Source organism: Malaclemys terrapin, chromosome 6 (genome assembly GCF_027887155.1).
Source record: "Malaclemys terrapin pileata isolate rMalTer1 chromosome 6, rMalTer1.hap1, whole genome shotgun sequence".
Classification (NCBI taxonomy): Eukaryota; Metazoa; Chordata; order Testudines; family Emydidae; genus Malaclemys; species Malaclemys terrapin.
This window is the reverse complement of record NC_071510.1, coordinates 74,937,290-74,949,649: the sequence shown is the minus strand read 5'-3', so window position 1 is coordinate 74,949,649 and position 12,360 is coordinate 74,937,290. Positions and strand designations below refer to the sequence as shown.

General features: G+C 44.5%; 1 protein-coding gene across 1 annotated transcript in view; it reads left to right on the top strand.

Moving 5' to 3' along the window:
- SLF1 (SMC5-SMC6 complex localization factor 1) overlaps positions 1-12,360 on the top strand; it is a 79,321-nt gene that overhangs the window by 4,465 nt on the left and 62,496 nt on the right. The window contains exon 4 of the mRNA XM_054033056.1: positions 11,613-11,856. Coding sequence (XP_053889031.1) covers positions 11,613-11,856 — 244 coding nt within the window. The remainder of the gene's footprint in view (positions 1-11,612; positions 11,857-12,360) is intronic.

The following is a 12,360-nucleotide window of genomic DNA, read 5'->3' as shown; positions in this document are numbered from 1 at the left end:
CTCTATGGACCAGGGTTCTTGTCCATTTGCTGGCTCAAGAAGGCCGATAGCCAGTTTTAAACCAGGCTGTTTATCCAAAAGTCTTTTTCTATTGGTCCCTGGAGAATCTTGTCTGAATTAGTATATACACATAGCTCTGCAAGGGGGTGGCTTCAAAGGGATGATAACAGAAGGAAGTACATCCTCTCTCCCCACCACCACCACAAGAGAAGGTACATACAATGGCACAATAACACATGCTCAATTGTTTTTATAATACAGTGTACCTCAAATGTATTCACCCTAATTTGATAAGATTTAATTCAATAAAGTTAATCTTAATTCTGTAAGATTTGTTTAGAATATTACAGGATATTGTCAGTCTGGCACAGTTTGAATTTGAAGACTGGTATAAGGCTAACAGGCTTATATACACAGATATGCTAAATCAGTATTTACTGATAATTGTAAAATTGTTCAGTTGTACTGGCATTTAAATGTCAATGAGAGACACCTTTTAAAATTCTAGCATCTAATGACAATTGGCTATATGTGAGTAGACTCTGGCACCCCATGCAGAGCCTTATTGAAGACAGGGCTATAGAATTTAGTCCTGATCCTGCAGCAAGTTCCATGCCTGCAAAAGCAGAAAAGGTTCTATTTGTGCTGGAATTCCTTGCAGGATTGGGGCTTTAATGAGAGAGGTTAAGTGATTTGCTTGAAGGCATAGAGAGAACTGGTGTCTGAGTCAAGATTGAGTCATGATTTTCTGTCTCCTGTCTAGACGGCATCATCTCCTCCAAAGGTGCAGGCACTTAAACCAAGTTATTCTTGTAAACAGGATTATTTCAAGGTAGGATCAAGCAAAAGAGAAAATGGGTCCATGAAAAAGAAAATTCCTATTAAAGCACACTTTCAGTAGTCAAGAAAACCCAATAAACTATTGGCCAAATTCAAAATGTGAGCATGTATGTGTCTGCTTAACATTGTCTAATATGAAAAGTCCTTTACCTATATTGAAATGAAGCAGATTCACATGGTTATGATGTTGCATACAATGGACTTCCATCTCAAATCATCCCTTACAAGTCTTCTTCCTTCATCAAGCGTCAGTATGGGAGAATTCAAGCTTCTTAAATCCTTCAAAACTGCATCTTCCAAACTCATTTGAGGCCGACCTTGTGCTCTGCTTCCTTTCATCTCAGCTCTGTAAACCTTCTGTAGAAGCGTACCTTCTTCTACACGTTGGATATGACCCCACAGCTGCACTCTTCTTGTTCTTCACTGATGACAGATTGCAACTTGCTGGGATCATCTAAATATCTCCTTGTTTGTTACAAAATCAGATCAGTGGCTGTTAAGAATATGCTGTAACTTTTAATGTTGAAAACTGTTTACTTTCCTCTCCTTAGCTGTTCAATGGCCATATTTCTGCTCCATATAACAGGATTGTAATCACCACCACATTAAACAATAAACATCCTGCCTCCTAAACAGAGGCCGTTGAACACATTGAATACGATTGACACAAGACCAATTCAACATGCGATTACTTCGGTTATAGAACATCTTGCTGTCAAGCAGCTACCCAGATAAAGAACTCTTCACCCATTCAACATCATTACCATCTACCTGCAGTGTCAGCTGGTCATTTGTTTCCATTTTATCACCGGTGATCTTAAGTCCCATAGTTTTTGCATTAGCTTTAGTTGGTCAGTAGTGTCTTCAAATAAGGCAATATCATCCACATATTCAAGATCCTCTAAAGGTGACTCTTCAAACTTCATCCCTCCTACTTGGCCTCCATCAGCTTCGTTATCAGTTTATTAAAATATTAGAGAGAGAGAGAGAGAACACATCCCTGGAATACTCCTAATTCTACTGAAAGCCAGCCTAATACAACCACTGACCCTCACACAACTAAATGTACTATGGTAGAGTTCCTCCAGTAAGCACGCTACATAGTCAGACACCCTATACTGAAGTAGCAGTATCCAGAGTGTATCATCTGATCAATGCACTGATTCAAAAAGTGCCCCTCCATGCTGAGTGTGCCACAATAGCAAGCCAGAGGGACAGTCTCTCTCTCTCTCTCTCACGCATGACTTCCCAGCCCTCCCATCTTGGCAGTGATTTATGTCTCTGTCGGCTGTTCCGGGTGCCCAAACTGACCTGCCTGCACTGCGAGGGCAGGGCTTGTGACCACTCCTGCGGCTTCCCTGTGCTTCCCCATCAGAAGTAATTTTTCTCTAGGGAAACAGAAATATGCGGGGGCCATGAATTCTGCGCATGTGCAGTGACACAGAATTCCCTCTGGAATAATGATAGCAATAAAGGATGGAGATGGACAGGGAAAGGATGGCAGCTTCTCCACTCCAGGGCTTAGGAAAGTTTGTTAGGTTCTCTCTCAGCAGCTAGCAGGGAGACTCGCATTTCACATGTGCTTGTCACATTATATTTTGAGCATGAAAACAATCAGACTTGGAAGCTATCTGTCCCCCATCTAAAGATTAAACTAGAAGGGAAATGAAAAAACAAATCCCAGATTATTTTAATCTTTCTTGGTATCTGACTCATGATTTTAGACTATTAGGGATTGTCTGTAGTGCATCCATGCAGATGGCTCCCCCTCTGTGGGCACAGGGTCTTGATAAGTTTCTTAAGGTTGGAAATCCTTTCTCATCTCCACACCCTTGGTGGTTAAAATACATTGAAAACTGGGTGAGCAGCTTTCACCAACCAGTTGAGCAGGAGCAGCTGCAAGGAAGCACTCCTTGTCTAAGCCAGGGAATGGAGAAGGAGCTTTACCTGATTTAGCAGAAGAGGGGAAGCCTCTTTAATCTCTGAGGCTTCCCTTAGATTCTTCCCCTTGAGGTAAGAGTGTAAAGCAGGGGTGGGCAAAACACGGCCCACAGGCCAGATCTGGCCTATCTAACATTTCTGCTTGCCATGACTTACATTTCTGTCTGGCCTCCTCTGCCCCCTTGCGATCTCTGAGTCTGGGCTGCTAAAAGTCCCACAGCACAGCAGGGCACTCAGGCAGGCTGCCTGCCTGCTGTAGCCCCATGCTGTTCCCGGAAGTGGCTGGCTGCTGCTGGTACATCTCTGTGTGCCCCTGGCGAGGAGGGAGGTGGCTCTGTGCACTGCCCCTGTCCCCAGCACTGACCTCATAGCTCCCATTGGCCAGAAACCAGCCAATGGGAGCTGCAAGGGTGGTGCTTGCAGGCACGGGCAGCGCACGGAGTCCTGCTGCCCCCCAAGGGGTGCACAGAGATGTGCCAGCAGCAGCCAGCCACAGCCACTTCCGGGAGTGGCGTGGGGCCACGGCATGCAGGCAGCATGCTAGAGCCCTGCTGCGCCGCCGGCCGGGAGCCAGCTGTGGTAGAGCCTGCACCTTGCACCCCCTCCAGCACTCCAACCCCCTGCCCCAGGTCAGAACTCCCTCCTGTACCAAACTCCCTGTCAGACCCTGCACCTTCTCCTGCACCCCAACACTCTGCACCAGCCCGGAGCACCTCCTCCATTAATATAGTAGAAATATGCAGCCCATGACAACTTACCAAAATTCGTCGAGTGACCCTGCCCTGCAAAAATTATTGCCCACCCTGGTGTAAAGGGAACTCTGTCAAGGATATTTCAGGAAGGTCTCTTGCACCTCATACCTCTCCATCAGGTTTCTGCATGCAAGGACTCCCCTCCCCCTCCCCTTTTCTCTCTCTCAAAAGGACAACTAAACAAAATGGCAGAGAGAGACAAGGTGACAATATCAGTGGGGTAGCAGTGTTAGTCTGTATCCACAAAAACAATGAGGTGTCCAGTGACAACTTAAAGACTAATAAATTGATTTGGGCATAAGCTTTTGTGGGTAAAAAAACCCCACTTCTTCAGATGCATACAGTGAAAATTACAGATACAGGCATAAATATAGTGGCACACGGAGAAGGGAGTTATCTTACAAGTGGAGAATCAGTGTTCACAAGGCCAATTCAGTCAGGGTGGATGTGGTCCACTCCCAAAAATTGATGAGAGGGAAAATTGCTTTTGTGGTGAGCCAGCCACTCCCAGTCCCTGTTCATGCCCAAATTAATGTGTTAAGTTTCTAAATGAATTGTAGCTCTGCAGTTTCTCTTTGAAGTCTGTTTTTGAAGTTTTTTCATTTAAGGATGGCTACTTTTAAATCTGTTATAGAATGTCCAGGGAGATTGAAGTGTTCTCCTACTGGCTTTTGTATGTTACCATTCCTGATATCTGATTTGTGTCCATTTATTCTTTTACGTATAGACTGTTGGGTTTGGCCAATGCACATGGCAGAGGGGCATCGCTGGTACATACACCTCTACCTCGATATAACGCTGTCCTCAGGCACCAAAAAAATCTTACCGCATTATATCGAACTTGCTTTGATCTGCTGGAGTGTGCAGCCCCGTCCCCCTGGAGCACTGCTTTACCGTGTTATATTAGAATTCGTGTTATATCGGGTCGTGTTATATCGGGGTAGAGGTGTATCACATTAGTAGAGGTGCAGATGAATGAGCCCCTGATGGTGTAGCTGATGTGGTTGGGTCCTCTGATGGTGTCGCTAGAGTAGATATGGGGACAGAGTAGGCAACACGGTTTGTTACAGGGATTGGTTCCTGGGTTAGCATTTGTGGTGTAGTGTGTAGTTGCTGGTGAGTATTTGCTTCAGGTTGGGGGGCTGACTGTAAGGAAGGACTGGCCTGCCTCCCAAGGTCTGTGAGAATGAGGGATCATTGAAGATGTGCTGGAGATGTTTTAAACCGGGGCCTGTACGTGGTGTTCTGTTGTTTTCTTTGTTGGGCCTGTTCTGTAGTAGGTGACTTCTGAGTACCCATCTTGCTCTGTCAATCTGTTTCCTCATTTCCCCAGGTGGGTATTGTAGTTTTAAGAATGCTTGATAAAGATCTTGTAGAGGTTTGTCTCTGTCTGAGGGATTGGAGCAAATGTGGTTGTAATTTAGGGCTTGGCTGTAGATAATGGATCATGTGGAATGTCCTGGATGGAAGCTGGAGGCATGTAGGTAGTATAGCAGTCAGTAGGTTTCCAGTATAGGGTGGTGTTTATGTGACTATTACTTACTTATTTGCACTGTAATGTCCAAGAAGTGGATCTCTTGTGTGGACTGGTCCAGGCTGAGGTTGATAGTGGGGTGGAAATTGTTGAAATCCAGGTGGAATTCTTCAAGGGCCTCTTTCCCGTGGTCCATATGATGATGATGACCTCAATGTAGCACAAGTAGAGGAGGGGCGCTGGGGGATGAGAGCTAAGGAAGCGTTGTTTTAAGTCAGCCATTAAAATGTTGGCATACTGTGGGGCCATGTGGATACCCATAGCAGTGCTGCTGATTTGAAGGTATAAGTTGTCCCCAAATCTGAAATGGTGGTGAGTGAGGACAAAGTCCCAAAGCTCAGCCACCAGGTGTGCTGTGGCCTCATCAGGGATACTGTTCCTGACAGCTTGTAGTTCATCCTCATGTGGAATATTGGTGTAAAGAGCTTCTACATCCATGGTGACCAGGATGGTGTTTTCAGGAAGATCACCAATGCATTGTAGTTTCCTCAGGAAGTTGGTGATGTCTCAAAGATAGACCCTATGCTGCTAGCACTCCTAGCTGAGGAGAGAGTCCAAATATCCAGGTAATCCTGCTATAAGAGTGCCAGTGCCTGAGATGTTGGGGTGTCCAGGATTTCCAGATTTATCGATCTTGGGTAGCCGATAGAATACCCCTCGTCAGGGCTCTAGGTGTTCGTCTGTGTAGATTTGTTCCTGTGCTATAGCAGGGAGTTTCTTGAGCAGATGGTGTAGTTTCTTTTGGTACTCCTCAGTGGGATTGGAGGATAGGGCCTGTAGAATGTGGTGTTGGAGAGTTGCCTGGCAACCTCCTGTTCATAATTCGAATTGTTCATGATGACTACAGCACCTCCTTTGTCAGCCCCTTTGATTATAATGTCAGAATTGTTTCTGAGGCTGTGAATGGTGTTGCATTCTGTACGGCTGAGGTTATGGGGCAAGTGATGCTGTTTGTTCACAATTTCAGACTGTGCATGTCTGTGGAACACTATGTAGAAGTCCAGTCTGTTGTTTCAACCATCAGGAGGAGTCCACACAGAATTCTTCTTGTAGTGTTGGTAGGAGGGTTCCTGTGGGTCAATGCACTGTTAAGTAGTGTGTTTGAAAATATTCCTTGAGTCGGAGATAGCAAAAGTAGGCTTCCAGATCACTGCAGAATTGTATCACGTGCGTGGGGGTGGGGGTGCAGAAAGAGTCACTGAGATAGGACAGACTCTTCTGCCAGGCTTAGTGTGTGGTTGGATAGATTAACAATATTGTTGGGTGAGTTAAGGGTACCGCTGTTGTAGCCCCCTGTGGCATGTAAGAGTTTAGATAGTTTACTGTCCTTTTTCCTCTGTAGAGAAGTGTGAAAATATGAGACTTGTTAGAGGGATGGGGTGGTGATAAGGCTGTTATCTCTGGAGAGCAGAGCAATGCTTCTCTTTGTTCCTTGTTCTAGACCGGGGGGGGGGGGCAAACTTTGTGGCCTGAGGCCCACATCTGGGTATGGAAATTGTATGGTGGGCCATAAATGTTCATGTAATTGGGGGTTGGGGTGCAGGAGGGCATGAGGGCTCCGGCTGGGGGTGCAGGCTCTGGGGTTGGGCTGGGGATGAGGATTTGGGGATGTAGAAGGTTGCTCTGGGCTGGGACCGAGCGGTTTGGAGGGCAGGAGGGGGATCAGGGCTGCAGCAGGGGGTTGGAGCATGGGGGGCAGGCGCCGGGTGGCACTTACCTCAAGCAGCTCCCAGAAACAGTGGCATGTCCCCCCCTCCCGCTCCTATGCGGTGGCGCGGCCAGGTGGCTCTGTGCGCTGCCCTGTGTGCAGACAATGCCCCTGCAGCTCCCATTGGCTGTGGTTCCCAGCCAATGGGAGCTGCAGGGGCAATGCTTGGGGTGGGGCAGCATGTGGAGCCCCCTGGCTGCCCCTATGCATAGGAGCCGGAGTGGGGACGTGCCACTGCCTCTGGGAGCTGTGCGGAGTGGGGCAAGCCCCAGACCCCACTTCCCGGCGGGAGCTCGAGGGCCCGATTAAAACGTCTGGAGGGCCGGATGTGGCACCTGGGCTGTAGCTTGCCCACCTCTGTTCTAGACACTGTAAGTCCTTTCTAGCCTTCCACTTGTTTCAAAGTTTATGTTACAGTTTCTGTCTTTTTAAACAATAAGTACAAAGCAGTGCCCAGTGTGATGGTGCCTTCCAGTTTTGATTCTGCATTCTTTAGTGTCAAGGAATTTAGGCATAAAATAGAAAATATAATCAAACTGATACAGACTAATACCTGAACATGCTTGTTATACCATTTTGACATAAATTTGTACCAGAGGTTTAGAAAATTGCTATATCTGAAAATTGAGAAACATACCCTCATTGTATATAGAAATAATAGTTTACAAATCAGAACATTATATAACTAAGATCTATGGCACAGACCTAGTAAAAAGGACTGGATTACTTTATCCCCAAAGTGAAAAATGTACATGTTTTAAAAGTCACCTTTTGCTATTAACTCACTCACTCATACCCGTCACCCCAATCGGGGTATGGGCCGCCAACCACAGATCTCCAGAGTCCTCTATCCTGGGCCATTTGCTCTAACTGGTTCCAGGTATAGCCCATTTTTATGCTATCAGTCTGAAGGTCGCGTCACCAGGTGTTTCTTGGATGGCCTCTTTTCTGCTTGCCTCGGGGATTCCACGGCAATGCCTGTCTAGTGATGTTGGTTGGCTGCTTGCGTAGTGTGTGTCCTATCCAGCCCCACCTTCTCCTTCTAATTTCTTCCTCTGCTGGAAGTTGACGGGTCCTCTCCAAGAGGTAGATGTTGCTGATGGTGTCTGGCCAACGGATCTGGAGAATCCTGCTAAGGCAACTATTTATGAAGGTCTGGATCTTCCTCGTGGCTGTTTTAGTTGTCCTCCAGGTTTCAGCTCCATAAAATAAGACTGATTTCACGTTGGAGTTGAACAGTCGAATCTTTGTTGCCAAAGACAGCTCTCTGGAGCTCCAGATGTTCTTGAGCTGTAAGAAAGCTGCTCCTGCCTTACCGATCCTTGCTTTGATGTCTGCGTCTGTGCCACCCTGTTGGTCGATGATGCTGCCTAAGTAGGTAAAGGACTGCACTTCTTCCAGAGGGCTTCCTTTCAGTGTGACTGGGTCATTACTGATGGAGTTAATCTTGAGGATCTTGGTCTTGTCCTTGTGGATGTTGAGGCCAACATGTGATGACGTGGCTGCCACTATGTTGGTCTTCTCTTGCATCTGCTGTTTGCTGACAACCTTGCACTCCTTTCACATAGCAAAGTCCAGGTCATCAAGCTGGGTCCACAACGTCCACTGGATTCCGTTCCTGCGCTCCATAAGTGGATATCTTCATAATCCAATCAATGACAAGGAGAAAAAGAAATGATGTCAAATCTCTTATACTCAAGATGTTGATACTACCTTTTGCTATTAAAGGTAGTATCAACATCTTGAGCATAAGAGATTTGACTTTTAGATTAAAGGCTAATAGTCATCTCTAATTATCTCTGAGGTACGTTAGCAAGTTAGCTTTTGGGAGAAGAGGGATAGACCACCTACTTTCCAATGGTACTTAAGTTTTGTGAGTGTCTGTTTACATGATTTAAAAAAACAACCCTCAACTCAATGCATTCAGAATCTTTTTAAACTGTGGTCCAGAGACCATAGTGGATGAACTAAAATAGGGTGAAAATTTATTCATCACTGAAATCTTAGTTTAGGGGTAAATCCCACTCCCCATCTCACCAAACATTAATCAAAGGACTTTGTTCAAGCATTTCTTATTGGGGTAGAAAGGATGGAATCCTTCTTTCAATTTACAGAGTGCCAGTAGAGCTGCTCTGTGATGACTATCGCATCCCTTCTATTAGTGGATCTTCATAGTCATGTATGCACTGGCTGTACTTCTGTTCTCTTCATCATGGAGCCCTCCTATGTACTGTGCAGAATCACATTTGTTTTGCAACCATGTCGGTACTACATTCTCACGGGGGGGAGGGAGGGGGGGTCAGGATTTGGGCCATAGTGTAATTTCAGAAAATACTTACATGTGCCAGAGCACTGCTAAACTCGGAAAATATAATAGGGTGTAACCCAGAAGGAGCTACAAAAATTCAGAGTGAACATACAAATTAGCCAGTGTTGCTTTTGGGTATGAGTCAAAGGTGGTATGCCCTGATATGATAAGCCATTATAATTACAAAAATACAGTGGTATTCAAAGACCAAATGTAGGCATGCTGATTACTTTCAAAATTACATGGAGATATGCATATTTTCTGTGAATTTCTTTATTTAAGCCATTGTGAACCTATGGCACTTATGCAGCAAAGTTTAAAAAAAAAAGTGTTTTCATTTATGGAAGTCTATAAAGATATGCCTTTAACATAAATAAATAAAGAGAGAGAGAGAAAAATTTTCAGTGCCCATAAATAGGGCCCTACTAAATTCACATTCCATTTTGCTCAATTGCACGGTCATAGGATATTAAAAATAGTAAATTTCATATACTTCAATCTGAAATTTCATGGTATTGTAATTGTAGGGGTCCTGACCCAAAAAAGAGTTGGGGGGTGGGGTGGTGTCACAAGGTGATTTGTGGGGGTGGGATTGCAGTACTGCTATCCTTCCTTCTGCGCTGCTGCAGGCAGCAACATTGCCTTCAGAGCTGGGTAGCTGGAGAGTGGCGGCTTCTGGTTGGGAGACCAGCTTTGAAAGCAGAGCCGCTGCCGCCAGCAGCAGCGCAGAAGTAAGGATGGCATGGTATGATATTGCCACCTTTACTTCTGCACTGCTGCCTGCAGAAAGGGGCCCTCAGTCAGCAGCCGCCACTGTCCGACCACCCAACTCTGAAGGCAGCAGCACAGACATAAGGGTGGCATGGTATAATCTTGCCATCCTTGCTTCTGCTGGCGGGGCGCTGCCTTCAGAACTGGGCACCTGGCCAAAAGCTGCCGCTCTCTGGCTGCCCAACTCTGAAGGCAGTGCAGAAGGGTGGCAATACCACAACCCTTCTAAAATAACTTTGCAGACCCCCTGCAACTCCCTTTTGGGTCAGGACCCCCCAATTTGAAAAATGCTGGTCTCCCTCCCCGCCCCCCCATAAAATCTGTATCATATAGGGTAAAAGCACACAAAAGACCAGATTTCACAGTCTGTGACGTGTTTTTCATGGCCGTGAATTCAGTAGGGCCCTATCCATAAACGATAAAGTAATGCAAAACACTATTTTGGTCTTGTTACCACTACTAGTTCACATTGACACAATATATCTTCCAAAGAACACTAAGTATGCGTCCCACCTTATATAGTTTTACCCATAATCATTCCCTAGTAATGCTCAATATTGCCCTTCTGCACTTTTTCTTTTTTTTTGGGTGTTGGGCCGGTGTGGGGAGAAAAAGAGACATGCATCTCCACCACCTTTTCTTGGTAAAACTGTAGTAAGAGTGTGGTTAGATTCTAATCCCCTTCAGTATTTATCCTCACCCTGAAATTTCCAACAAGCATACCAATGTGGAACCTATTGAGTAGGAATTGGTGACAAGGGGTTTATTAAGCTATAGGTTATGTACAGAGCACCTTTGTGTCTTTCCATTAGATGTCTGCTGGCACCCAGTGCTAGCTCCTTTAGACATACCATCTGCTCCTGCACTGATGCATTTTACCAGTCATCCCTGCTGTTCTGAGAAATTGATTAGGATCACACAATTAGTCAATTTCACTTAATGTATACTATAAGTAGTGTTTCAATACAAGAGGACCACAACTCCTGATCTGAACCTGAAAGATCAGAGACATTTGGAAAAGGAGGAGGATCATTACGTACAGAAGAAGAGGCAGAGGAGGTGAGGGAAAAGGATGTGGAAAGGAGAGAGACTAGAGTACTAGTCTAAAATGGTTTCCCCCTAATATTGGTATCCACTAAACTTACACAATTAGGAATGTCTAGACTTTCAGAGTTTAGAGATGGACTATTCTGTGCTTTTAGTATGCTAAAAATTTAGACAGTGTGTTAGCTGGTGGTGCTGGGGTATTTATGGATTTAAATAAGAAACTAGCATGGGATGCCTTTATTTGTATATCTAAACCGATTATTCATAGAAGTGATTCGACGGAGCTGTTGCATTTTCTCTGAGTGCACAGACTGTCCGCAGTCAGGAAATCTATTTGTACAGTGTATTGTAAAACATCATATAAGAATACTAAGGCTAAGTTGATACTGGACAAAAGACACAGGAGCAAAATCTAGACAGGCAAATAAATATCATTATTTTTCTTTTGTCTGGGATTATTTTATTCTGGAAGAGCTAAGAGGATACTATGTCATTAGAAGAAAGCAAAACTACCATGTTCAGTGACTTCGCACAATTCTGATAAAATATTAGGAAAGGATAACTTTTGGAGGAAAATTGTTTGAAATGTTACTTAAAGCTATAACGTGGTTTTTGAGTGAGAGAGCTTGAAGTTAATTTTATATTTGATGTTCATTTGCCATTTGTCTGTATAAAAATTCTTTTGTGGTTGACAGTTCATTTGCTTTCTAGGAAAGTGGATACTAACTAAGGACTACATAATTAATAGTGCTGAAAGTGGCAGATGGCTTGATGAAACAACTTACGAATGGGGATATAAAATTGAAAGAGACTCCCATTATTCACCTCAAATGCAATCTGCACCTAAAAGATGGCGCAAAGAACTGACATGCTCTGGTGCTTTAGGGGCCTTCCACAGATGGAAAGTTATCCTCCTTGTGAAAGAAGGTGATAAACGAAGGGATTCTATCACAAGGTAGGATGATACTACTTAAAGTTGAAGTAATTAATGATAAAATAGTTGATATAGCTAAATTACATTGTTGTTCTCCCTCTCCCATCCCAATTAAATTGGTCCACAACAACGCCCAGTGCTTTAGTCTCTGTATAACCTACTGTTCCACATATTTATAATAGTTGGAATGGTAAATGTTTTTATCTGCCAGTTTAGTTTCTTTTGACTTACTATTACCACATTGTTGACTATAGCACTTAGGGTATTATGCATATTTTAAATTAATAGCCTAGGAAGACTTCCTCTGTGCCTGCGCCGCCGCCCCCCCTTCCCCCCCCCCCCCCGATTTGTTCATGGCCATAGCCTCAGTTCATGCTCATTAGAAAAATAAAAGAATGCTGCTATGGTACCGAAATGAAGTGTCCAGAACCATATTTCATTTGTGTAATGAAGCTTTCTTTGAGTTGATGTTACATTCTATCTATGCATCTAGCATTTTGTTAACTTTGATAAATGTTTAGATAT